Below are 27,796 nucleotides of genomic sequence, written 5' to 3'. Positions count from 1 at the left end.
CTTGCCCACCTGTGATCACGGAGCCACGTCCTGTGAGATCCCATCATCATCATCAACTTCTCTCCTGCCAACATCTTCAACTCCCTGTAGGTAATATCCTGATGGGGTGACATCGATCTGGATGAAGCCCAGCGTCCACCTTCCCCCTGCAGGTACCTGGACTACTGAGCATCATTAAGAAAAAAACATCCACTCTAAAATCGTAGTCCCTGACCACATCTGGGCCCCTGGTTATGCCCAGATTTCCGGACACATTTCCCCAGCAGCTCTCTCTGAGGACGTCAGAGCCAATCTCACCTCCTCTCCCCAACTCCAGCTCTCCACTCATCCTTGGCAGATGAACGCCCCTGCTACTTCACAGGGAAACTAGAACTTAGCAGAGGAGAGAACTCTCAACTCTACCTTCAGTTTACAGATTTACGTGTGTCTACAACCATTATTTCCTATATTCCTGCTGTAACGGGAGGCATCACCTTCCTTTCTAAAGTGAATCCTTTCATTTTTTGCTCTGGAAACTTCTTCCCTCTCAGGGACCTCACTCTGAATTTTCCAACGGTAAGTATCTTTGAATTCCCCCTCTCTGCTGGATCCTTCCCATCAGCATTTAGATGTGCTCAAGTCTCTCATCTAAAAAATAACAAAGTAACAGAAATAACAGCAACGGGTTCACCCTCATCCCCAACCATATACGCACAGCCTGTACAGCTACATCTCCTGCTCCCTACAGCCACCAGCTACTGGGAAGAGTCATCTACCATTGGTGTCTTTGCTCCTATTCATCCCCAAACCACTGATGTGCCTTCTCCTCCAACCATTAGGAGCACTCTCCCCAAGGTCATAATTTCCCTCCTTGTCCCCAAATCCAGTGCACATTTCTGCCCTTAAATCCACTGATCTCTCCAGAGAATATGGAGCTGTCAATGATTCTCTCCTTGAAACACTCTTCCCCAGCTTCCAGACACCTAACTCCTTCTCAGTCTGTTTCTCTAGCTATCCCCAAATATTGTTTCCTATGATTCTTTTCAGGCCTCTCCTCTCTTCTCTTGACGTACAACAATCACATCTACTCCCATGGTTTCAATTATCAACAACAGATAACTTCCAAATCTATGCTTTCTGACTTTAATACCCATATATGGAACTGCCCCCTAGACATCTTCACCAGCCTCTCAACATATCCCAGACTGAAACCCTACTCCTTCCCCAAACTTGTTTCTCAGAGGATGAAGCCACTAGGTTGCCATGCCAGAAATGGGACATCATTCTTGATAACTCTCTCTTTCTCCCCAATACACCCGCTCAAACCCTAAGTCTTGTTGATCCTTCCTCTTATACATCTCGCAAGGTGTGTTCACTTTCCCCAGTCTTCTACTGTCTCCTTTCTAGTCCAGACAAGAGCCATCTCTTTATCCAGGATCCTGCCGCAGCCTCTTAACCCTTAAGAATTGCTCACCCCCCCAGTCCATTCTCCATACTATGGCAGGAATGTTTTTTCTAAAATGTAACACATAAATCTGGTCACAATGAAACCCCCTAATGGCTGCCTGCTGGCTCTAGCATAAAGGTTTTTTAACATGATTTAAGACCTAATCTCAGCTTTCCTATTTAGCCCTAATGTTCCTAGAACCTCCCACCTCAATACCCAATCTCCCTGCTAAAAGAACTTCTCAAACACCTCATGTCCACTCTTGCCTCTATTCCCTCTGTTCTGGAACATTTTTCTGCTCAGCTAAGTCTCTCCTCTCCCATCAGCCCCCCATTCCTATTCCCAGGCAACCACTCACCTGCTATTTGTCACATTTTAGTTTACAATTTCCAGAGTTTTATGGAAATTGAATCATAAAGTATGTACTCTTTTTTGCCTAGCTCTTTCACTCAGCATAATTATTTCAAGATGCAGCCATGTTTTTACATGCATCAGCTGTTCATTCCTTTTTATTGCTGAGTAGGATTCCACTGCATGGATATACCTAAATCTATTTATCTAATCATCCGTTGATGGGTATCTGAGTTGTGTCCACTTTTGGGCTATTACAAATAAAGCTGCTATGAACACTCATGTACAAACTTTATATGGACATGTGTTTTCATTTTTCTTGAGTAAACACTTAAGGGTGGAACAGCTGAATCATATGGTTGTCGTACCAGATTGAATAGTGTCCCCCCAAAACCATGTCCACATGGAACCTCAGAATGTGACTTTATTTGGAAACAGGGTATAGTCAGATGTAATTAGTTACAATCAGGTCATACTGGATCAGAGTGGTCCCTAAATGCAATACTGATGTTTTTATAAGAGAGATATAAAGGGAAGAAATCCACATGATGATGTACTACAAGCCAAGTGACGCTAAGGATTGCCAGCAACCACCAGAAGCTGGTTGAGAGGCATGGAACAGACTGTCCCTCAGACCCTCAAGATGGAACCGATCCTGCCGACACTTTGATTTTGGACTTCTGGCCTACAAAATTGTGAGAGAACTAATTCCTGTTGTTTTAAGCCACCCAGTTTATGGTGCTTTGTCACATTTGTTCTAGGAAACGAAGTAGTTATATGTGTTTTTTTTAACTTTTGAAAAGACTGTCAAACTATTTTCCAAAGTGTTTGCACCATTTTACATTCCTATCAGCAGTGGGTAAGAGTTCCAATTTCTCCACATCCTTGCTGCCACTTAGTGTGGTCAGTCTTTCTAATTTTAACCATTCTAATAGATGTGTAGAAGTATATCACTGTGGTTTAAATGTGTATTTCCCTAATGTCTAATGGTCTTGGAAATCATTTCATGTATTTATTTGCCATCTGTACATCTTCTTTGGTAAAGAATCTACTCAAATCTTTTGCCCATTTGATATTTGGTTTTTTTTTTTTTCTTATTATTGAGTTGGAGAGTTCCTTATATATTCCAGATACAAGTTCTTTATCAGGTATATGATTTGCAAATATTTTGTCCCAGTTGGTGGCTTTTCCTTTCATTCTCTTGATTCCTTTCATATCTTTTGAAGTTAGCTAGCTATTCAAGGTGCCAATTTGGATGCCACTTTTTCTTGGCATCACATTCTCTGAGCCTCAAGCTTTGATGAGTGGCCCTTCTAAGTACTTGTCAAGTTTCAGACACATTCTCATATCATGACATGCATTGTAATTGTTATTACATTAGTTTGTTATTGTGATTGCTTGTTTACCTATTTGTTTCTCCCCCAGACTCAGAACTCTGTGAGCACGGTCAAGGACTCATCACACCCTGCTCTCTGTTGCATCCTCCACACCAGTACTGAGATGGGCAGAAGATGCTCACGTTCATAGTCACTGTCTGTCTCTCCAGACTCACCGTCCATAGTTCTCCACCCTGCACTGTGTTCTGGAAAGCTGACTTCTGGGGACTCCTGGACCACTGACTCCCGGCTGGGTCAGCCAATTGGAAGAGATCAGAGGGCAGGAGAAGAAGGCACAGGCTCTTCATTTTCTCAGCTTCCTCCCTGACAGGCTCCAGTTTGGTAACAATTGCTCTTCTCCTGTCCTGCCAGATGGCCCCTGTCGCAGAGGTGCAGCTCTCACGAGGCCCCTATAACTGTTCCCTGCCAGGTTCCTTCAGGCCCTGATACAGTCATGACAGCTTCCAGCACTGGCTAGAACCTAGGTCTTTCCCTTCCTGTTTTGGTTCCCTTCACTCTGCCCATAACTCTGTAAATAGTGTTTCACTATAAATCACTATAAATCAGGGTCTCACCCTTTCTTGCGGAGACTCTGATTCCTACAGTGATCTAAATACATTTGTTAATCTTGACCCTCACCATAACCCACACATTAAGTAAGTTTTAAATCCCTGAATCTTCTTCACCGTTTTCATTCAACATCATTAAGGTTTCTAATATTTTTCTCGAGTTACAAATGACTCCATACACTACATTCCTGTCCACCTCCTTCCTTCCTTCCCTCCTTCATTCACGCACTCAGCAGAGACTTTTGGAGAATTTCCTAAGTGCCAGGAACTGTGCTGCCCTGGAGAATCAAAGAGAAGGAAAATGTAGTGGGTTCCTCAAGGAACCTACATTCAGGTGAGAGCTATAAATAAAGAATTCTAATTCAAAATGATGGAAGATGTACAAGGCTTGCAGGTGCAGGTGTTGCAGGCCGCAAAGGGCAGGAGACATCATTTCAGCAGGACAGAGCCCTGCAGAGCTCGCTCCTGAGCTCTCCTTTGCTCCTTGCTGCCCCGCTTCCTCCCCCTACTCTCACAGCTCCCATGGAAGGACGTTGAAAATATGCCAGACTCTGTCCCAAGCACCGCGCAACATTATCTCATTAAATACAGCAGCAAATCGTTCCATCTGCATCTTACACGGAAGGAAACTGAGGCTAAGGAGACTAAGTAACTGGCTGGTAAGTAGCAAAACACCTACTTTCACCATCACACTACCTTACCTCCTGAATCTGAAACAGACGCAAGACCCGGGTATGGGGAAGGATCATTTTCTTGAAGGCGTAAAAGTTTTTGCCACAGATTTCCACCTCAAAGCCACAATACTTCAGGAAGAGATGAAAACGAGCCCTTATTGGAATCTTCTAATCATTGAATAGGAAATTTGGTGTCAGTAGGCCAGGAAGCTGTCATCGCCATTCTTCATTACGCTAATTGCTTTGAAGATGAAATATGGCTGGTCTCTCCTCTTTATCCTGCTCGTATTCATAGCTCTGCTACTTTGGAATATTATCTGCTCTGGGTCGGGGAAGGCTTTTTCCCCCCATTAGAGACAGGATACAACTGAAGCCCGTAGCAGGTGGACGTCTCACCAGGATCCCACAGCCAGTGGGAGGTAGTCCAGTGTCCCAGTGACCGACCTCGCTTGCTAGGCTGCCCAGTAGCCAGCCTTTGCTTCAGCCAGGCCCGCCTACTCACTCCCTCCCGTGCAAGTGTTTCTCACTCCAGACTTTGTATTTTCTCTCACGACTTCTTCCCATCCTAGAACAGCCTCTTGCTCCTAAATACCCTTCACCCCATCTGAACACATCTAGCCCTGCGCAATCACTCTAGCCCCTCCTGGCCTCTCCCAGTTTTACGTTCACTGCACTGCACCTCACCAAAGATTAATATCAAGGCTGCACTCTCCTACTTAATTATGCCACTTTGATAGCACTCAGCTGCCTCAATAGATGCCAGCCCACTCAGACAGGGCTGAACCATCTATACTTTGGGGTAATTCCCATAACACATGATGTAGTGCTGAGTCACAGGAGAGATTTATAAATACTTCATGACTGAGGTCTATATAGTCTCATATGCTGAAAGCATCCTTTTTCTGCATGTTTCAGGCAGGGATGCTGACTTCTATATGTAATAATATGCTATTGACTCAGGGCACACTTTGGAACTTTTCACATTCTCTCAGCTACACCTCTTACTCCAGCCACCTCTGCAGCGGCCAGCTCTGCACAGGTTCCCTCTGGGGCAACGTGACAGCACCTCACCTCTGGCCACGCCATGCACCTGTTGCTGCCTGCCGCAGGGCTTTCCAGTGGCCAAGGCATGGGACCAAGCTTGGAGCTTACCACTGCTATGGAAGTGTGCAGAGGAGTTAATAACCCTAGGACCACCTTCACCAGCAGAGACGGTCAGCCTAAGGATAAATGTTTCCCCCTTTCCTCTTCTCCCCAGGACAGACAGTTCTGAGACCTTCCGAGGTTCCTGCAGGACTGAGTGCATGTTGCTACGACAGTGGCCAAGGCAGTAGCTGTCCTTGCTTCCTTATTTCACTCTGATCTTCAATCCCACTCTCTGCCAGAGATCTCAACCCAGGCTCTGCTTTCTGGAGAACCAGGCTAAGACAATTTTATTAGTCTGTTTGGGCTGACTCAACAAAATATCAGAGACAGGGTGGTTTAAACAACAGAAATGTATTTCTCACAGTTTTGGAGGCTGGAAAGTCCAAGATCAAGTTCCTGAAGGTTTTGGGGTTTGATGAGGTCACTCTACCTGCCTTGCAGATGGCTACCTTCTTGCTGCGTCCTCACATGGCCTTTCCCTAGTGCCTGGATGGAGAGATCTCTCTCTTCCTCTTCTTATAAAGCCGAGCTTATCTAGGACCCCACATTTAAGACCTCATTTAAACTTGATTAACTCCTAAAATTCCTATATCCAAATACAACTACGTTTGGGGGGTTAGGACTTCCACATATGATTGGGGAGCTGGTGGGACAAATTCAGTCTAAAGCTGACAGTGTTACTCAAAAATATTGGTTTGGTCTTGGCCAACAGGCAGCTGAGAAAGGCAAGGTTCTCCAAGACTCCATCACCTTCCTTTTATTTTTTTAAAGCTCCCTTTTGCTTTCTTCCCTCCACTTATGTTTTAATGACTAGCGTCATAAGCAATGTTTTGTTTAATGACTATTTAGGAAAGATCTTACATTAGCCTGTTCTCATAAATATTGAATGTTTCTAGTGTTCCGCTAGTTATTTGAAAGACTACGCTTAGAAAGACTACATTCTAGTCAGGGTTTTCCTAGTTTAGGGAGGAACTTTTGCCAAGTTAGGGAGTAACCTCTTCTTAGAGCAAATCACTTTGCCTTTCTGGACCGGTTTTCTAGGTATAAAGCGGGACAAGGCAGTAACAGCTGTAACACGGGAGAACCCAGCTATTTTGCTGGGTTAGGAGGATCCAAGGAGATGGAAGGGGGAGGTAGTTTTTAAATGGCAAAGGAGCTCAACAATGGAAGAACCTTCAGCGTACTCTGGAGTGAGGAGGGTGGAGACCCCGGCGCACCCCCAGGGATCTCCGGGCTCCACACTCCAGGGGAGAGGAGGTCCAGAGCTCTCCCAGCGCGCCTGGGTCCACGGAGCAGCTCGGTTTACTCTAAGCTGCCTGCTGCCAAACCCGCAGTGTTTACCATAATCCGGGTGGCTTGCAAACCCAGATGTCAGACTTCCCGTCCCAGAAATTCTCAACTCGCTCACCCCCACCTCCTATTTGGCCTCCGCAAGAAGGAGAGAGAAGGCTGGAAGCAGGAGGAGCGTGCACGGGGCAGCCTCACCCCTCCTCTCTCCCCACCCCAAAGGCAGGAATTTCTGGGATGGGCAGATGGTCCACCCCCTCTTCCTCCTCCTGCTCCAAGCCGGAGTGGGTAGGGCGGGGAAAATCTCCTAGACTTTTCCGCCTTCCAGCCCATAACCCCGAGTGCCCGCACACTGTGGCGACAGGGGTGACGGTGACGGAGTGGATCTCCGGGACGCAGGGGTGGCGAGGCCTGGGGGAGGGGTGGAGCGCGGAGGAGGCTGCGGTCCCGCCTCCCCCACCGCAGGGCCGGGCGCAGTGTCCGGCGAGCCCAGTGGTTAGCGATGTCGCTGCTGTCGCTGCTGCCACCGCTGCTGCCGCTGCTGCTGGCGGTGCCGGCGGGCTCCGCCGAGGGCGCGGCGGTGGCACTCACCCCCGAGCGGCTTCTCGAGTGGCAGGGTGAGTGTCCCCCGGCCCAGAGGGACCAGATGGGCACGTCGGGGGCGGGCGTGGGCAAGAGGAGGAAGGGGCGAAGCTGGGGCGGGCGAGGGCGGCCGGGATTATACGGTGGCCCGCGTCTCTGCCGTCCGGAGAAAGCCCTGCGGATGGGCTAGTCCTGCACGGGGACAGGCCCTGCACCCCCTCCCTGCCCCGCTTCCTCCAGGCTTCAGTCGGGGGCGCGGCGTGGGGCGGGGCCTCGGCTCGCAGGCGGTTTGACTCGGCTGCGGTCGGGGACAAGCTGCGCGTAGGAGGGTAGGAGATGTCTCAAATGTAAACTTCCTAGAGCAGTGTATTTGGGAGGACCATCTCTGGGATAAATGATGGCAAAAAGATGTCCCATTTTGTCCCCTCCCAAAGCAAGCGCTCTGGGGGTACGCTGCCACCTGCGGAGCGGCCCCGCGCCTGGCTTCCCCGCTCTGCCCCTTCGGGAGAGAAAACAATCTTCTCTGTTAACGCCTCTCAGACCAGATGGGGAAGAGGAGCCCCTGTGGCCCCAATGAACTTGTGAGCTGGAGCAAGTTACCCTCTTTGCTCTTCAGTTTCTCCCCTTTGAAAAGTGGGGCCTGTGACAGACATAGGACCCCTGAGGGTAAAATGTGATCCTTTGCAAGGCACACGGCAGGCCAGTGAGTGGAGCGTTCCTGCGGAGTTACCACTGCCATATACACGTGTACACGGGATCAACTGATCAAACATGTATTGAGCACCTACTGTACATAAGATTCATAAAGGGCTATGGACAGAGGCAGAAAGAGAGATCGCCCGCTTTCGTAAATGACTGTATGGGCTGCCTCTGAGGCAAAGGAACCAGCGTGCAAAAGTGCAAAGCCCATGTGTGAAGGGAGGAAAGAGGTAGAGAGAAGCTAAATAAACCAGGAGAAGCCTCCAGGCAGCCTCCAGACTCTCAGCCTTTGGGGATAAGCTTGGACAGAAGGAGTAGAACATGTCACCAATGTCTGTGTTTATTTTTTTCCCCTCTCAACATATTATGCATACATTTTGGAGGTAATCTTCTCTGGACTGTATTCTCTAGCATTCCTAGGAGGCTTTACCAGGGGCAGGTTGAGCAATTCTTATTCTAAAGTGGCCGAAGGTCAGAGGCCTCTTACCTCCTTCGTCAGTTCAATAAAAATGCTCCTGCAGATGCACGTGCGACCCCATGGGGTGATCCATCTCCACTGACAGTCGCTGTGCCACGCTTATTTCTTTACATTTTAAAATGTGGGTCTTGCCTGAGCACTAAATGTCTCTTTGGAACAGGGCAGCAGCCGGGAGGACAGAAGCTGGCACCTAGCCACACAGGGAGAATGCGCTGGTGATCCTCTGAGCCAGGATTAGCACTGATGGGCTAATCCCTTCTATATGTAGCAGATCCAAATCCCGGCTGAGACAGTTGCTAATCAGTGCCTTCTTTTTAATAGTCAAGGACACTATGAGGTTAGAATCAACCACTACCTCCTGTCCCCTCCAGGTGACAGTTTGCAAATCTGAAGGCATTTGACATAGTTGGCATAGAGATTCTTCAGATGTGAAAATGCTGCTCCTAATTTCTAAAGAGCACAGAGACTGTGTGACGTTGATTGCTCCAATCCTCACACAGGCTCCCCTCCTTGACTCCAAGCACTCACATCAGTGGAATTTCAAGTATAATCCAGATGGGTTTAAAATCAGGTTTTTCCTGTTTGTCCAAAGATGGAAACACAAAATCTTAGCTTTAGAAGGGACCTGAGACATTGTCTACTCCAGCCATCCATTTTTCAGATGTAGAAGCTGAAATACAGCAGTGTTTTTTAGCTGTGTTTGGGTGCCTACGTTTGCCACTGTGTTCACTGGACGACATTGACTTACTCTTAGCCATGATTGGCATCCCCAGAGCAACCAGGAGAAGATATGCACCTATGTCAGTTTCATATCCACTAATAAGGGATAGGTAGTAATACAAGGCAGATTATACATATAGTGTTTTTCATCTGAAAATTTCTTTGATATGTGTTACTGATTGATCTCTTATTTATTATAAGCATCCCAGTCTTGAGAGGCAGATGATGGACAGTATGGTGCTGACTTTTCAGTCATTTACCAATAAATTTGTATTAAAAAATCAGTAGATGCAGTGTCATATAGTAGTTAAGTTCATGGGCCCTGGAACCAGATTGTTGGGTTCAAATCCTGGCTGTACCATTTACCAGCTGTGTGACCTTGGGCAAGTTACTTAAGCTCTCTGTGCCTCAGTTTCCTCATATGTAAAAATGGAACTAATAATAGTACTTACCCAAGTATTGTCCTTTTGTTTCAGTATCACCACGGTGCCCTCTTCCTCTGGCCAGTCCAGACCATTTTGACGTGTTGACAGGCCTGTAACAATTACTTCCCTGTGCACAGCACTGTACTTGGCATGTCTGCAGCCTGTCTCCTACCTCTAGTTGCTATAGCAAGGGACCTCATTGCGGTTCTGAAATCTGAGGCCTTCATTTTAGCAAGTGCTAAAACTTGATAATTTCATTCAAGTACCCCAGATACTGGGAGGGTAGAGGGGAGATCAAAGAAGGGGACAGGGCATCGTGGGGAAAAGTGGGCATAGTCTCTGTGGAGGTTGCTAAAGGAAATGAACTGGGGCAAGTAAAAGAAGTTTGAAGCGACGTTGAGGGCTGAAAATTATAAATGTGAAATGGCCCCAACAAACATAGTAAGAGAGCTTCCCCTACAGCACTCAGCTTCCCAGCAGCAGGGGGGAGGGAGCCCACGGCTGTGTCAGTGCTCAGAGACGGTCAAGGTAGGCTCTTTTGAATGGCCAATGACCAAGGGAAGTGAGGGTGAAAGTAAGGAGATGAGAGAGATGGCAGAACAGGAAGGGTAGTGATTATACGATGGAAATAATGAATTTTGGAGATGGGTGCATTCTCAGTAGTGACCAGGTCCAAGGTATGGTTGCAGAAGTGATCACTAAAGCGAGAACAAGTGAAAGAAGGTCCTCGGAGCAGAGGGGGTCAAGGAACCGAGCGTCCAGAGCAGTACAGACATATCCGTCTGAAACAAAAGTTTCATTGAAAAACACCCTTACCTAATATGATGTGCTGCTACTTTTCTACTCTGTTCTACTCTATTTTGCTTTGTAATGTTCCACTCTATTTTGATTTCATGATGCATTAATGGGCCACAGCCTGCACTGAAGAAAACACTGGGCCAGAGTGTTGGGAGTTAAAGGCCTTGGGGTGGGGAGGCCAATGGGGTGTTTGCTGGAGTGACATAGTGAATGTGAGGAAGAGGTCCAGGGCGGTGCGCTCGGTATGGAGCAATGAAGACAGGGTGCCACGAAGGAGAGGTTTCTGAAAGAGGGTGGTGAGAGCCACCCCCTGGAGGCAGCAGTGGGGAGGAGTCGTGACCCTGAGATTTTCCCCTTAGCTCCCATTTCTGATACAAAGGTCAAAATGCCCCTCACCACAGCCAGCTGGGTGCTATTAATGCATACCCTTCCTTCACAGGTGAAGACAGGTTGAGTAACTTGCACCTACAGGAACTTGTAGAGTAGGGATGTGAACCGGATCCACAAGCACTAATGCGGAGGACCCCTGTACAGCCTTGTGACCTGATAAGATAGCTCATTCTTATCCCGCTGTTTGCTGGGAGCATGTGACTTGATTATGTGACATGAGGAACAGGAGGCCAGCCTCTTGCTCTCTTCAACTCCTCCTTTTCTAAACCTGTACTTCCACATGTAGGAGTAAATATTTTCACAGAGCCGAAATGTGCAAAGCCATTGATTTTTTTCTAGGCAATTTTTATATCCCTGGGCAATGAGCCATTCTCCTAATCTGGGGATTTGGAATTTAAGTAAAAGCATGATCAGCTCCTGGTTTAGCTGCCCTGCCTGGCCATCAATCACTCCAACCCTCAGACTCTTGTTTCTTCCATCTCTGTTCATCATCTTTCAGAAACTCTTCCACTTTATACTTTTCTCATCCCAGTTTCTCTGACCGGCTTCTTTCCTCATGAGCCTTTGAGAGTCAGCATAGACTTCCAATTTTTCTGGTCCTTTTTACTCTTTCTCATTAGCTCCTAACCTCTTTTCCTATTATTGGTTGTCACAGTAACTGATACTACACCATGTGGGTTCCACGCCAATTACCAGAAAGGTTGAGCCATACAGAGTTTCGTTGTCCCCTCAGCTTCCCTTCCTTGAGCTAAGAATTTGCTTATTTATATCAGGATTTCTGAAGATACAATTCTTTGTTCTGCCTCTTCTGAACTCATCCCTATGTGATGAATCTTCATATGATCTATCAAAGTAATGTATCTGAGACATTTATAGACCCTTGTCTCCATCTTCTTTTAGAAATTATCCTTGAAAGCCTTTTAGGAGATGTTCCAAACCAAAGCTTGGAACATAAATTATATTTTTTCATTGATCAGAGTGAAAAGAAATATTACAGTTCATAAAAGAAACAAACACAAGAACACCTTATAAACACTACAGTAAGTCACTTAGGGTAGAATATTTTATAAAGTCATTCAAGAAAAATGGAGGAATTTTATGAGAATTCCTATAAACTGGGTTCTGTGATACAGAGCTGAACAAAATAGACAAGAGTTTTCTGCTTTCATGCAGGGCCACATGACTTTCTAATTTACTATACTTTCCAGACTACTACAGTTCCAAAGAAATATGCTAATGAAAAAATTTCATTTCTTCTGGCTTTTTGCATCACGCTCTTGAGAACTTTCCTTTTTGGTTATGAAAATATAAACAGAAAATTCAAAGTAATCATTTAACTATAAACATTGTTGTCTTATTTTGCTGCTATTTTTCACTACCCATGTCCAAAGTTAAGATTTGTTTTTCTTTTACTAACATTTATAAAGGGGTCGTAGTGACTGAGGTAGTCCTTATCAGGATCCTATGAGGACAGCACTATAATTAATTAAGCCCATTGTGCAGATGGAGAAACTAAAGCAGATACTCTCAACCTCAAGCAGTTCTGCCCTAAAAGAAGTGCTCTGCGGTTTGCCAAGGTCTTTTTTCCACAGTGTTAGCCTTGGCCAGTTAACAGGGCAGTCTTTATGGGCGTGTGACCAGAACTGTCTCGTAGGGCTCCATGCTCAGCAGGGCCTTGCCCTTGGGGTTGAATGCTCTGTGGTTTGGGGTCTTGGAATTCTTAGTAATTTTTATTTCTGAATTTGTGCTTTGGGTGTGAAATCCTGTGGGACAATGGCGCACAGACCAAGAGATTAAATCTCAGGCCCTCCTCACGTCACCTCCCCACTTTCCTTGGGTGGGTTTTCAGCCTCCCCCTCCATACTCCTGTGCTCCACCCACCACGGCAACAGGTTGCCTTGGGGCTGGGAAACTGAAGGCCCAGGGCCTGGGAGTGGACGGCCAGTGGTATCTGTGGGCAGGACAAGGCTGCTGTCCCCACCTGGTTGGCAGCACCATTGCATGTTCCGTGGGGACTGAGTGGGGATCTATCACCTGTCCCCAGTCCAGGTACTGAGCGTGTTCCCAGAGCTTTCTGCCACGGAGGTTGCAACCCCTCACAGGCCCACGGGAAGTGAAGATTGACTGGACTTCCCTGTCCCCTCCAGGGCCCTACATTTTCATTTTACTCTGGGCTCTGTGAATTACATAGCTGAATAAGAAGCATGGGACTGTTATGAGTTGAACTGTGTCCCCCTCAAAATTAAGATGTTGAATTCATAACCCCCCAAATACCTCAGAATGAGGCCTCATTTGGAGATAGGGTCTTTTCAGATGTAATCAAGTTACAATGAGGTGGTTAGGGTGGGCCCTAATTTAATAGGACTGATGTCCACCTAAGAAGGGAAAATTTGGACACAGAAATATGCATAGAGAGTAGATGATATGAAGAGACACAAGGAGAAGACAGCCATCTACAAGCCAAGGAAAGAGGCCTGGAACAGATCCTTCCCTCACAGGCCTCCAAGGAGCCAACCCAGCCGACACCTTGATTTTTGACGTGTAACCTCCAGATCTGTGAGACAACAAATTTCTGTTTAAGCCACTCAGTTTGTGGTACTTTCTGATGGCAGCCTTAGCAAACAAATACAAGGACTAACAATATATCTACCATTAAGAGTTGGATTTGGTTGTGTTTTCTTTTTCTTTCTTTCTTTTTTTAAAATATTTATTTATTTATTTGGCTGCACCGGGTCTTAGTTGCAGCATGCAGGCTCTTAGTTGCGGCATGCAGGCTCTTAGTTGCGGCATACGGGATCTAGTTCCCTGATCAGGGATAGAGCCTGGGCGCCCTGCATTGGGAGTGCAGAGTCTTAACCACTGGACCACCAGGGAAGTCCCTTGGTTGTGTTTTCACTTCTGTCTCCCACTTAATACATATTTTTCTTGAGTATATTCTCAAAGCAGACAAGATGGATAGCTCAGTGTGAACACTTCTGCTTTCAATAACGTCACATCATTTCCAGGGTTGTTTGGTTGTTGGCTGAGTTGTTTTCTGCTTTTGTTTGTTTTGGTGACACAGTCTTTGAATCATATCCCCCAGGGCTTCCACACGAAGACATGTTGAGGGAAGTTTAACAATGTTCTGTCTTATTGTTTCTTGCCATAACATGGTCTTCTGTAGCAAGACTCCCTGGTGACTGAGATGGTATATTTTCAGCACAGTCTATAAGATGTTAACAGAGCCGCTGTGAATAATGAGTTTCACACCAGCAATGTCTGAATGTCTGTTAGATACTTTCCAGTTAAATAAAGACAAAAATGATGGAGGAATAGACTAAAAACTAAAAGGAAGAAAAATGTTTTCAACTCAGTTTAAAAATTCACTGGTAAGATACAGAGACACAGCGAAGAACTTTGAAAGAGAGAAGATTTTCTGCAGAGGTCAGAAGATTTACTGCTAAATGTGATGGACGAAGAGGGGGGGGCGGGGAGGGAATGAGAGTGGCAGAGTGGCGAGGACAGTCTGGAAGGGTTAATCTACTTCACACAGGGGTTGGTGACAGGCAATTTGAATCCTGACAAAACTGGAGCCCGGTGGAGCAGATTAAGCCAGGTTTCATTTTTCCTGCGTGCGAGAAAGAGTATTGTATGCCTCGTGGAACTTGGAGTGACGATTTGGGGAGATTAGAAAGAAAAGGGAAGAGAACATGTAAAAAGATTTAGCAAGAGGGGTCCCACGGGCCTGTGGAGGTGGTGATTATCCAGGTTCAGAAGCTGCAGGAGAATAAAGAAGGCTCAAAGTCAAGGACAATGCTAGGGCAGGGAAAGAGAAGAAGTTCTGAGACAGGACAAGGGGATATTTTAAAACATACTTAACTTTTTAGTTGATTATAGAAATCAATTGTTAGGAAACCACGGGCTTTGTTAAGTGCTGTCAGATTGTCAAGAGATAAACACCAAATCTCAGATGATCTGGGATAAAAATGCAAGTATTCATGCAGAGATGGCCAAGGAGGACAGAACACACTTTTCACTTTGTTCTGTCCTTTCAAGTACAATGCACATGCTGCATGCTGCAAACGTCAGAAATTCCTTGCTTATTGGTTTGGAAAGTCATATTAAGAATCCAGCTTCTCTGCATCGTTCAGCCATGAACGGGACTTGATTCAGCCCCACACAGCATCCCTTCCTGCTACAGAGTAATCTAAGTAAGGAAAACAATCAAATCTGAATCTGAGTCACTGGACAGGACAAACCTGAATTTGTGTAGCTGGAAAATGTCAATACATCTCAAGAGAGAAGCTGCTCAACTTTAGATTGGTTTCAGGGCAGAGATGCCCTCCCCATACTTCCTGGACCCTTTCCATGCCGATACTGAGATACTGTCAGAAGAGGAAGGAACTGGACAGATTCAAGGGATTATCCGGGGAAGGAAATGCGTGAGCCCAGCACCAGCTGTGTGGGTAGATGGAGTAGAAGAGGTTTAAACCCAGGGGAATGGAGTAGGAGATTGAAATTGGAGTGCAGTGGGCAAGCTGTGGGCTTCCTGTTAGGAAGCTTGTCTTAAACACTGCACTTGACGTGAACCGTGCATTTGAGTTTTTCCTTCCAGTTCCCATAACATGGAAGGGCCCAGAGGCCGGTTTATACGTCGGTTGGATTAGGTGCCACCGTCATGGTGTTATTTATTAAACACCAGAAAACCCTTTGCTTGCCTAAAATCCACCATAAAAAGAGAATTTCTTTAGGAATTGTTTCGTTGTTTGTTTCAAGTGTTTTGGTTTTTTTTCAATCAAAAGAACATACATCTCACCGAGGCTTAACATTTCAAATCGTATCTGATTTACGTAACACTTCATACCTCAGCCAGTTCTAAGAGTAGCTGTTTAAAGGATAAGGGGACACTGAAAGGCGGGTGGAAGCAATCAGAAGGGGTGCTGAGCATGAAGTGGAAGGGCCTCAAGAGGAACTTCCTGCAGGGACCCCCAGTTGGCACTCTTCCAACTCTAATCGCAGCCCCAGGCTTTATTCTCCAATCTCATGGTATCATAGGGATTGGCCGGCATCTGACAGTGTATCGGATTCCTGAAGCCAGAAAACAAGTGATTGCAACTACCTTTTCCAGAATCCTCCCATTCTGTCGATCACCAAATCCTATCATTTCTTCCCTCTTCGAATTCTCTCTCTAGTGACTAGAGTCTAACCATTCCCTTCCTTTCTCATCACCACCAGTTGAACTGACACCTCTGTCTCTCTTGCCGGATCAAAGCAATAGTCTTCAGACTGTTCTCCATTCTGCACGTGGGCTGTCTCATCCCAGCTAAGTGACAACTCCTCCAAGACAGGACCTTGGACATTTGTCTCACACCTCTACTCTCCTAAAACCGTGCTGGGCACACAAAAATGCTCAATAAATGTTTTGATCGAATGATTTACCACCCTGATTCATCTTCCACACCACAGCCTCAGTCACGCCTTCTCTTGTTCCAAAAATTCCCTTTATCTGAATAACATACAAATTTTTGAATAAAATTTAAGCTCTTCATAAAATGGCCCCAAACCACCTCTTTCCAACTTTGTGTTCTACAACCACCAAACGCTTTTAGATAGTGAGGCTCTTGTCACCCTAGAGCTGATTATTTTCATCACCTCTGAGCTTTGATGACTTTTGCTCTATCCACAGTGCCCCCGGCCCAACCCTTCACCTCTCTGTCTATACCTCCTGCACTACCTGAACCCTCCATCTGTAATGAGGACAGGCACCCATGCTGGGCTAGTTCACCCATGTACCTCCATGTGCAACAAATATTAGGTCCCTATCAAATGTCTGTTGAATGAAAGTGTGTGTGTGTGTTCTTGTGAGAGAGTGATTGATTGATTGATTGATTTCTCTGATCTTCTAGGCCAAAGTGACCCCTTCTAACTCCTGCCTTCCACCTTATTGTGCTTATACCTCTTACGTCAATATGTATTTTGGCATTAAGTTATAGTTCTTCCTGTACACTTCATGATGTACTCCCAGGGAGAACATCAGTTCCTCGAGGGCAAACACTATGGCACATATATCCTTCTATCTGCAGGGCTCCTAACACACCACCATATTAGGCGCTCAGTTAATGTTTGTTTGAAATTTCAAGTCTCCCACTTCAAATAATTTGGCAACAATCTACAGCAGCTCATTTTCTGCTTTCTAGGTTATAAATGAATGGATGTAAATAGAGTTAGACCTATATGGTTTTCACTAAGTATATCAATATAAAACTTCTAAGAAAAAAATGGATTTGGAAAAAAAAATGTGTAAGAATGATTCAGTTAAATGAGCTTTACAGTCCCATCCAGAGCTGAAGTTCATGGTTCTGGGTGTATGGGTAGGTAGTCTCCTCTGCTATGTCCATGTTCCTTCCGCTGCTGTTCTGCTGTCCCCTCCCCAGAAAATGGGCCAGTACGTGCACACACACCCACACCCCCCCCCACACACACACACACACACTCTCCACCCAGAAAGGTCTGATGCCACTGAGGCGCCATATCCACCTCACACATGACATCACTTGAAGATCCAGTCAAGTGTTTTAAATTCTGGTCTATTTTCTTTTTCTTATCTTTCATCACTTGTTTTTAAGGGTTTACTTTAAGTGCAGTTACAATGTTTTCTTTGGAACTGATGGAACTCCCTTCTTTTCATTAACTAGGAGAGTTCCCATGATTCCAGAATGAATAGATATAATTTTAAAGAACAGATATTTAGATAAATGATTCCTCTATCTCTGGTACCCTACACAGTGCCTTCCACATAGTCAGCATCCAGTGAATGCTTGTTCAATGAATGAATGAATAAATAAATAAATAAATAAATTCACCTTCTATTCCTTAGAAATACATGTCATCTTGAGGGGCCAAAGGGTGGATCTAAAATGATCTCGTCTCAAAAGGCACTCAGAAGTAGAAAGTAGAGCCCCTATCTTCTATGGATTTTATTTTATTTTTTAAGGATGAAAATTAGTTTATAAGTTACTTCTGGTAAACCAATCTGGTAAACCTCCTAAATTTATAATTATGAAGGGAAGTATAATAGCATTTTACTGCAAAGAGATTTAGTAATTCTGGCAGTACTTCATTAATCACTTAATCAGTGTTCAAGCAGAACTGATGTCCTTGACATATATAATCAATCTTGATTCCTCCCACATTTGATCTTCATCCTTTTTGAAATCTGTCTACAGACACTAAGGATTGGTGGCTTATTTTCATATTATGCTTTTGTTAGAGATGACTCATATACACATATAATAATAATCCAAATATCGATACCTATATTGGGTCTCCTCATAGTCTATTTGAAAACAGTTGTTTTCTATTCAGTGAATTTATGGAGATTAATGGTGCTAGGACCAGATTCTATTATAGCTTAATGGGAAAATGGGATTGGGCCGTTTTTTAGCTTAGTGTGACATACTATTCTTTTGGAGATGGCATGTTTATTGTTATTGGTAAGCCAGAGCTACTTGTTTATGATACATTCTGAGGAACTTTTCCAAAGCCACATCCTAAAGGCAGCTGGGCTTAGAAATATGATAGCACCCTAAAATTGAGCAGCAGGCAATTAAGTTTGTCTAATATCTTCTGCTTTGGAAAGGTGTTTTTATGACCAGTGGTAAAACTACAGAAGCTCTGATTCTACCACTCCTTTTCTCTTAACACTTAATAATTTGGATATTTTAAAACATTATTTATTCACCTCAAATTTTAGTGATTTATAATTTCCACGTCCATTTACTTACAGACCACTCGTTTACCCATCCATACACTGCTGGTCAACATCAAGCATTTTTGTCTTTCTTGTAAGAGAGCTGCAGTATAGACTTTACAGGTTGACAGTGTGAAGATGAATAGATGAAGACTCAATTCATAATCACACATGTACTTGAACAAATGAGACAAAGATTTTGTCATCTGGTTATCTGAGGAATATTTTTCCTCCATGAAAGGTGATAGCATGGTATTTCTGGATTGTTTAAAACAAGTCTACACCTACTATGTGCTGCAGAATCTAAAGTAAAAATGAGCTTTTGTGCTAATGCTAGAAGTCTTTGGGGGTATGCTCAAATTAGTACTCTACAGGTGTTCAACCAGACCTACGGCTGGATCTGCAGACTAAGAACCAGGAAGCCAGAAAGATGATAATGGCAATAATAACAACAACTCCTGCGTTGTTGGAGTTGTGAATTACAACTCACATTTACTGAGGTCTTCCCGTGCCACGGTAGCGCGTGTTGTGCTTTGCAAGGGTTATTTAATGGAATACACTTAACATCCCTATGAGGTGACTATCATACATATTCCTAGTTCAAAGAGGAAAGGCAAGGCTCACAGAGATCAAGAAATTTGCCCAAAGTCACAAGTCTGGTCTGTGGCGGATCTGTCTGATTCCAGAGCTCTCAACCACCAGCCAGGTAGTCTACCCACCTATCTTCGGTGTATGAACTGAGGCCCAGAGGGCTATGGTACAGCCAGTGAGTTGCAGAGCTGGATATATTTGAACATTTATATTAGATAGAAGCTAAACTACAGAACAATTATAGTAAAATAATTATCCTTTAGTGAAAAATTAATGGGACTCTGGGCTAGCTAGAAAGTAATTAGTAGATTACAACAGAAATTAAGGTTAACATTCTACCCAGGCATGGAAAGGTGAATAGGAGAGCTGGAGAGAAGGTTAATAATTCTCAGAGTCCACACTGCATTGGCGAGAGGTAGATTTGATCTTGAATGACTATTACTAATAACCACACAGACATGGGCTTCATTAGGAAAACAAATTTCCTGATCTAAATGAAATCTCCCTAAACAGTTCATTCTCTGCCCCCTGCCCCGACTCCTTTCTCTTTCGTTCTGATGTATGGTGATCAAAGCAATTTTCTGACAACTAATTCAACTCCTCAAATATATGGTTATAAATAAGGTTATCAATTATTACATGAAGTATAGCTTCCATTAATACACTGACAATCTTTTTTCAACAGTGTCTTAAGTGATTTTGGCTATTGTAAATCAGTTCTTCTTGGCCTGAGCAACTTTAGAAAAACAAAAAGAACTTTTACCAAAATGAAACATTCCAGTGCACGAGGAGGCTCATTCTGCAGTGTTCCCAATCTCTAGAAGGCTCTGCCTGTGTCCACTATGGCCCTCCCACCGCACATGCCTGGCCCTAAATCACAGCCGTTTTAAGGGAACCTGATAATGTCCCTTTAGATTTTTGAAGAATGGACAGGAAGTAAGACGTGAGAGCAGAGCTTAGTGAATAGGAGAACAAAAGAGCTCTTGGACCTGACCAGACAGTCTGAGCTGAGTAACCCAGCAACCTTAAGCCTAAGTAAGCAGCAGCTGCCAGCGTGTTTAATCAACATCAAACATTTACTGAACTTCCACGATGTGCTCAGGACACTCTGAACTTGGACAAAAGAAATCAGACATGATTTCCACCTTCAAAAAACCTGTGGGAGGACATGTTCATAACTGTTGTGTAATAGGTGCCTTCCAGGCCAGCGACTTGAGGTAAAGTCAGGTAGTGGGCAGGTAGATACCACTAAGCCCTGGCTGGGCCCTGCCAGCTTTTCCACAGGAAACTCACCCAAATCTCTTCTTCTGGCTCCCGAAGGTTAGAGGCTCAGGGGTATATCACAAAATGCCTACTTCCTCCACATTCCCACGTGGCCTGTGTGGTTTCTATCCTGTCACAGTGCTCTTGCAGCCTCTCATGTACCTAGGTGAGGGGCCTCACCTAGTGTCCTGGGCATCTGTCTGCTGTTGCCCAACAAGGATGCTCCCAGGAGGAGGCCATCCCCGTAGCGTATGTCCCCACCCTTCTAATCCTGATGGACCCAGCACAGAAAACAAATGTGGAGAAGCATTTTTTCTCACCAGTATTGCGTCTTGTATCAAGACATAAAGCAGCCCTTGACTTCTATCCTTTAGGTTTTCTACTGAAATTTGATGGTGGAAATTTTCATTTCAGTGGCTCTTGATTCAGCTGCCATATTCCTAACATTCAGGCACTTGTCTGAAGAAAACCAAAGTGTCACCAAGCCTCTGGGCACCCAATGTCTCTCCCTTGCAGCGCTGAGTATTATCACCAATCCCCGCTCTCTCTTCAGTTGTGGCAAGCTCCTTTTCTATCAGTACCATTCCGGAGTGGATTCACAAGCATCCCTTGTTACTGGAGGGCCAATGCAGTCTTAGACCAGAGGTTTTCCATTAGCTCTAATAAGTCCATGTATGCTTCCCAAGAAACTCCTTTGTTTTGTGCAAATCAAGCCCCCATGGTGGACCTCACGCATTAAATTCAGATCTGTTTGCGACAGCTGTCAGTGTGACATATCACAGCTCAGACATGCACATTAGGATCCTCCAGACACTGGTTAATTATATATGAGGATTCTATACCATATCTTCTATTTTGCTGTTTCAGATAAAGGGATCTTCATTATCCAAAGTGAGAACCTCGAGAAATGCATTCAAGCTGGCAAATCTACACTGACCCTGGAGAGTTGCAAACCACCCAACAAGTACATGCTGTGGAAGTGGGTTTCAAACCACCACCTCTTTAACATCGGAGGCAGCGGCTGCCTGGGCCTGAATGTGTCTAATCCAGAGCAGCCGCTGAGCACATACGAGTGTGATTCCACCCACATTTCCTTGAAGTGGCGCTGTAACAGGAAGATGATCACCGGCCCGCTCCAGTACATGGTCCAGGTGAAGCACGACAACACGCTTGTGGCCTCCTGGAAATATCATCATAAGTGGGTTTCCTATACGTCAGGCGGTGGAGGCATTTGTGAATATCTGCACAAAGGTAAAAAAGAATTTCAACCAAAGTACACACGAAGTGATATGTTTAGCAAGTTTGCCCATAAGTAAAGATTTGTAAAATATATGAAAGAGGTACACAGCACCTAGAACCTCCAGACACTTCTACTAAACACAATTTAGTTGCTTACTCACTCAATGTAAAAAGATTACTGGAGTCTTGGAATGGGCTTGCTAAATTCTGCTAAAGAAGCAGAACTGCGAATTTAAAGGTATTAGAGGAGAAAACACTGAAATAACTTTGGGAATCAATGGAAAGGAGAAAGAGGGAGAAAGAAAATAAAAATAGAAGGAAAAGATTTTTTGAAGTTAGACTTTCAGGATGAAAATAAGAGCCTCTCCTGTCAATATTTCTTTTATTGTAGAAACTTTGTCCCATGTATAGAGTGTGTCTGCAGGGCACCTCAGTGCCTCCTCAGGCCTGGCTGGTGTCCGTGTGGTGGTCATGTTACAAGGCATTTATTTTATTTATTTATTTTTTTTAAAGATTTTTTGACGTGGACCATTTTTAAAGTCTTTATTGAATGTGTTACAATACCGCTTCTGTTTCATGTTTTGGTTTTTTGGCCCCGAGGCATGTGGGATCTTAGCTCCCCGACCAGGGATCAAACCCACACCCCCTGCATTGGAAGGCGAAGTCTTAACCACTGGACTGCCAGGGAAGTCCCATGTTACAAGGCATTTAAAGGCAGACTATTGTCAGGGGTTATTTGGTGTGTGCCAGGGAGCAGGAAAGCATGGTTTTGGTGGCGGGTAGGGGGAGGTGTTTTCATTTTCCATAGTTCTGTGATATTTGGTATTTTTAAACAGAGAAAGAAAGCAGCTTAGTTCGGAGATTCTGAAACCTCAAACCTGTTTGTCAGGTTTTGTTTTGTAGCTCTCTTCATTCATTCATCCACCCATTCACCGTCCATCACGCATTCATTGAACACTGACTTTCTGTGCCGGGCATCTGATTTACAAAGGCCAACAAGACAGGTGTGGTCCCTGCCCTCGTGGTGCTCTGTAGAATTATGGCTTAATAAGAGCTTCTATTTCTAAGAACTCTAGGAAGCAGAGCACGGAGCTACCGAGATCTCAAGCAAGACTTTCTCCCGTACCTGCGAGAAATGAGTAAAGAGAGACAGAGCCAAGAGCAAGCCATTTTCAGGACTCACTACAATAAAGCAAGCGCTGCAAACCAGCACTCTGAATAATCTACAGTTCTAAGGAAGAACTTGGCATTTTGTTCCAGGTTAACATTTTAGCCATATGCCCACACTCACAATGCATGCAGAGGAAGACTGAGTAGAAGGCAGAGGATGGAAACAAGAGGATGTGTCCTGGTATACCAGTAGTTCCTAACAGCCTCAACCTCTAGGGCTGATGGTGTGGAGTGAGCTCAGGCAACACCCTTCCCCCACCAGCTGTGGGAGAGGGTGGGAATCTCCACTGCCAGCCCTTTCGCTCCAGGATCTACTGATTTAATTGAGGGTGGCCCTGATCCCCCTCACTATAGAAAGCCCCAGCTGAGTCATGAAAAGTTGTTGTTTCCTGCTTAAGGCCAAGGACGACTGATCATTGAAATACTCTGAGGGAGCAGCCAGCCGGCCACTCAGCAGGGCCATCTTTCTCCTAGACCACTGCAGGGGCCTCCAGCCGGGAATCCACTTTGCCCTCTCTCTGTGTACATTCTGTTTGCCACTGTGCACCCCGTGAGTCTTTAAAACTCGGATCATGTGATTTTCCCATTCAAAACCCACTGATGACTTCCCACCGCCTTCAGGGGAAAGGTCAAAGCCCATGATGTGGCAGAGCCGGCCCTCTGTGAGCTGACGCTCCAGTGCCCTTCCTGGTTCCGCTTCGCACTGGGCCTCCCTCCTCCTCCCCGTCCACCCCGCACGGTTCTTGTCGCAGGTCCCCCATACTTGCTGCTCCTTATGCCCCAAGAACTCTTTTCCAAAGACTTAAACCTCCCTTCCCCCGGTTCTTATTCAGAGGCCTTCCCTGACCACCTTATCAAAATTAGTGCCTCCACCCCTTCCCACACACACACACACACACACACACACACACACACACACACACACAGTCATTCTGTTCTTACAGTATTTTGTTTTTCTTCATGGTACTTATCACTACCTGAAATTACATGTTTACTTGTACATTTGCTTTCTCTTTTTTTCTCCCCACTAGAACAGAAGCTCCATATGAAAGCCAACTTTTACTCATTTGTTCACTATTACATCATATACCCAGTGCTGGACACATTAAATGCTCAACAGATGTCTGCTGAATGAATAAATTAATAAATGCCTATGAACCTCGAGATTCAGATGCTGATGGCTGATGTATTTGGGGACTGGAAGACATTTTAAAGTGAAATCTCCAGCTACATACAATATCTTGAAATAACCAATAATGGAAAAGAATCTGAAGCTGTATACCTGAAACTAACACAATATTGTAAATCAACTATAGTTAAATAAAAATAATAATAAATAGATAAATTTTTTCTTCTCATCCATTCACAAATATGTATGCTACTGTAGCAGTGCACCATAGTGAATAAACAAGGAGATAAACATACAAACAAACCATTTATCAGCATTTCCCCTGAACACAGCACTCAGCCTTGCACTTTTCCATACACTAGACACTGAGGTCCTGAGGGTTCACTGTGGTAAACCGAGGGCCTTGCCCAGTGTAGGTTTTCAGTCGATAAAAAATGCATTCACTTTATGACAGTTTCCAAAGATAAAGCTGACATACTACTTATTTGACTTTGTCCTTTTCTTTCTCCTAGATTTGTATACAATCAAAGGGAACGCCCATGGGACACCGTGCATGTTTCCCTTCCAGTATAACCGGCAGTGGCATCATGAATGTACCCGGGAAGGGCGGGAAGACAACTTGCTGTGGTGTGCCACGACCAGCCGATACGAAAGAGATGAGAAGTGGGGATTTTGCCCAGATCCCAGTAAGAATAAAATCTAGTCTTCCCCATATGTCATGAAGGAATCAAGGATGATTAGAAAGTTATTGTATCTAAAGGAAAGCACTGAGATTGATCTACTAAAATCTGAATAAGCTCTTTGATTCCATTTATCCAGACTTTGATTTTGTGTTTGTTTTTGCCCTGAAAAGACAATTCTGATGTATATTCCTTTTTTTCCTTAAGTTCAAAAGATGTTAATTAGCCATTCCTCATTAAGTTCAGTACATAAGGATGCTTTAACCAGAATCAAATTATAATACTCTGTGATCTCATTAATCCCAGCTTCCAGGCAGGATACTTCAAACAAACCTGAATGCGTATAAAGCTCAGTTATCCTTCCAATCCACTCCCTCTTATGAGCTGCCTTAACTTCTCCATGTCCTGACTGCTTGCCTTGCCCATTGTCAAGTCCAGGCATCAGCTGGCCCTTGATGATCTTTTTAAAATCGCAGTCGCCCTCGTTATTTCTCGACAATGAGTTCTTGTCTTGATTCCCTTTCCTTGTTACTCGATTTCTAGCTATAACCTCAAAATCTTTTTCTCTTCTTAACCCGATTTTCAAGGTCCAATGACAGCTGCAATGTTCTAAATTTTTTTTTTTGTCAGTTAGTACTTTATTATTTCATTGTATTTTCATTTAGCTTAAAGGTTTCCAGTGGTTCTTAAGTATTGGGGGTTATTTATATATACCTTCTACTTTCTATATTCAATTTCCTTCACCTTGGTTTCTGCAAGGCAGAGAATATGGCTTTTATAATCTCTTCATGTTCCATGCCTACATTCCCTCCACATAGTTAACAAAATGCCACAAAGAAATTGAAACAAAAAGAAATTGAGGAGATTAACTCCAAAGAATCTGATTTATAAATTGCCTGTTGAATTGTTTTCTAATCTAAGAGCCAGTACAGCTTAGTGAATAAGAAAGAGTGTAGGTTTTGAAATTGGAAAGACCAAGTTTGGAGTCCTGCTTCTTCCCAACAATGAGATCCTGAGTCTCAGCTTCCTCATTATAAAATGGAGATAATAACAGTACCTATTCGGGTTATTGAGAGGATACAATTAGATGATGCATCTAAGCCACTTATCATAGTACCTGGTACTCACCAGGATTACCATCATCATCATCATATCATCATCAGGCCTAAATTATCCTTTCAGCATGTGCTTCTGAATCAATGATCCTACCTCTTTATTATCTGTCAACAGCACTAAGCTAAGCATAGTGTTAGGACTTAGGACCCTCTCTTCAAAGAACTTGGCCTCTAGATGGAATACAGGACAGACAGATTTGCTCCATGCCTGGAAATGCAGACTATATTTGACATGATGCTCTAGAATCACCTGGGGGATAGTTTAAAACATATAACCTCGCCCAGTCCCGGAGATGCAGTGAGCATTTGCATTTTTGACAAGTGGCCCAGGTGATCCTGTGGCAGATAATTCTTCATCAGACAATTCATAATATGCAGGTAGTTCTACACAACATACATCTATATACAGGGGTGATGTCAAGACATTTAGCAACCAATCTAGTATGAGCTCTTGGTCAATCCAAGTGGAGACCTTAATGTGGAGGTTAGGAGTCCCAGAGGCCCACTGCTGGTATTAACCCCTTATCTGCTGTAATGTGAGGGGATGCTGAGGCAGAAAGGGGCACTTGAGGAGCTCAGGACAGCAGCTCTTCACCAACCAGCATGAAAGTATTTCATCATTTATTAACTGTCAGATCATCAGCCTTCTCTATCTGAATCTGAATGTCTGTATGGAGGTGTACGTGCATGTAATCCCTACACTCCTTGGATTCTTGAGTCAGATGTCACATTATTTACATCATCTTCTCTTTCCATTTCCATCTCCAGTAGATGTCATTATTAAAAGTAAACAAACCAATACTAATAAGATTAACATGTATTTCACATGGCCCTGATACTATGTTTTAAACTACACTATTCTCCTTGAGATCCTTTGAAGAGCACTGTCACCATGCTCTGTCACTTTAGCCAGTTATGGTTTCCCAGGTGGAAGCCTGGGTTTAGTTGTGCCCAGGGCTTTTCAGTCCCTGGACTATCTGTTTGTTCAGCTTCCTACAGTTCAGAAACGTCCTCCACTTGACAGCCTGCCAGATTCCAACTCTCCTAACCTTTACCACAACCAGCAGAAAGCATGTTTATTTGTGCAGTGCTAAATTACAGTTCCAGTTTTCTTGCTTTCTTGTTACTTTTGGTTCCTGGTGGCCAACTTAACTCAAAATGATGTGCCAGAGACTGGAATCTGAGCAAGCAGATAGCTCTTTCCATGGGGTCAAAAAGTGGACAGAACAGAGAGGAGTGAGTACATTAAAGCAAAGATTCATACTTCTGTATCTCATCTTTCTTGCACAGAAATTTTTTAGTATCTCAATGTAGAATGATGCCTTTTTTTAAAAATGTTGATTGTAAGTAAGCACAATGTAAATTTAGTGCTAATAAACACATATAAAAACACACTAGCAGGGAGGGATATGATAAAACATCTGTCACTATAGATCTTCTAGAACAAGGATGATATAGAGGAATCTTTCTGGGTTTGTTTAGAGGCAATTCTGTGTCATACTATGTCCGTCCTGGTTGTGTGTCTTACATAGCTGGACAGTCAGGCTTAGTTAGTTTGAGATATTTTCAGGGTACCAACCTCTGGGATGATCTGATTGCCCTGGAACCTTATTCACCTGATACAATTTTTATCAGTAACTTGAATGATGTAACAGAGCAGATAGGTACCAATATTGATGTATGAGTGCCAACCTTGGCTTTGTCAGCAGTATTATTACGTGTCTCTTGTCATGCTGCTCTCTCACTCCCGGCAAGGGTCATACAAACCTCTCTACTCTCCCCTGACTTCTAACCCTGCCCTACATTCTCCTTCCCAACTCTTAAGATATGACCTCAATCCCTACCTCTCAAAGAAAACGGGATCCATCAGAAGGGAAGTTTTGACAACTTCCTGCTCCCAAACCTTTAAGCCTACGTGGGTTTGCACCCATCTCCTTTTTCTCCTTCCTGTGCAATAGT

General features: G+C 44.3%; 1 protein-coding gene and 1 long non-coding RNA gene across 2 annotated transcripts in view; one reads left to right on the top strand and one right to left on the bottom strand.

The window, feature by feature from the left end:
• Positions 1–7,029, bottom strand: part of LOC309662438 — a 30,864-nt gene extending 23,835 nt beyond the window's left edge. Inside the window, exon 1 of the long non-coding RNA XR_014264681.1 lies at positions 6,951–7,029. This is a non-coding gene — a long non-coding RNA (uncharacterized lncRNA). The remainder of the gene's footprint in view (positions 1–6,950) is intronic.
• A 52-nt stretch (positions 7,030–7,081) lies between these two features.
• The window catches only part of PLA2R1 (phospholipase A2 receptor 1), a 112,777-nt gene continuing 92,062 nt past the window's right edge, over positions 7,082–27,796 (top strand). Inside the window, 3 exon segments of the mRNA XM_082464908.1 lie at positions 7,082–7,446; positions 21,372–21,755; positions 24,555–24,728. Coding sequence (XP_082321034.1) covers positions 7,332–7,446; positions 21,372–21,755; positions 24,555–24,728 — 673 coding nt within the window. The 5' untranslated portion in view covers positions 7,082–7,331.

Source organism: Balaenoptera physalus (assembly GCF_965194825.1).
Source record: "Balaenoptera physalus genome assembly, chromosome: 6".
Taxonomy (NCBI): domain Eukaryota; kingdom Metazoa; phylum Chordata; class Mammalia; order Artiodactyla; family Balaenopteridae; genus Balaenoptera; species Balaenoptera physalus.
Note: the sequence above shows the minus strand (reverse complement) of the source record. Positions and strands in the feature narration are given on the sequence as shown.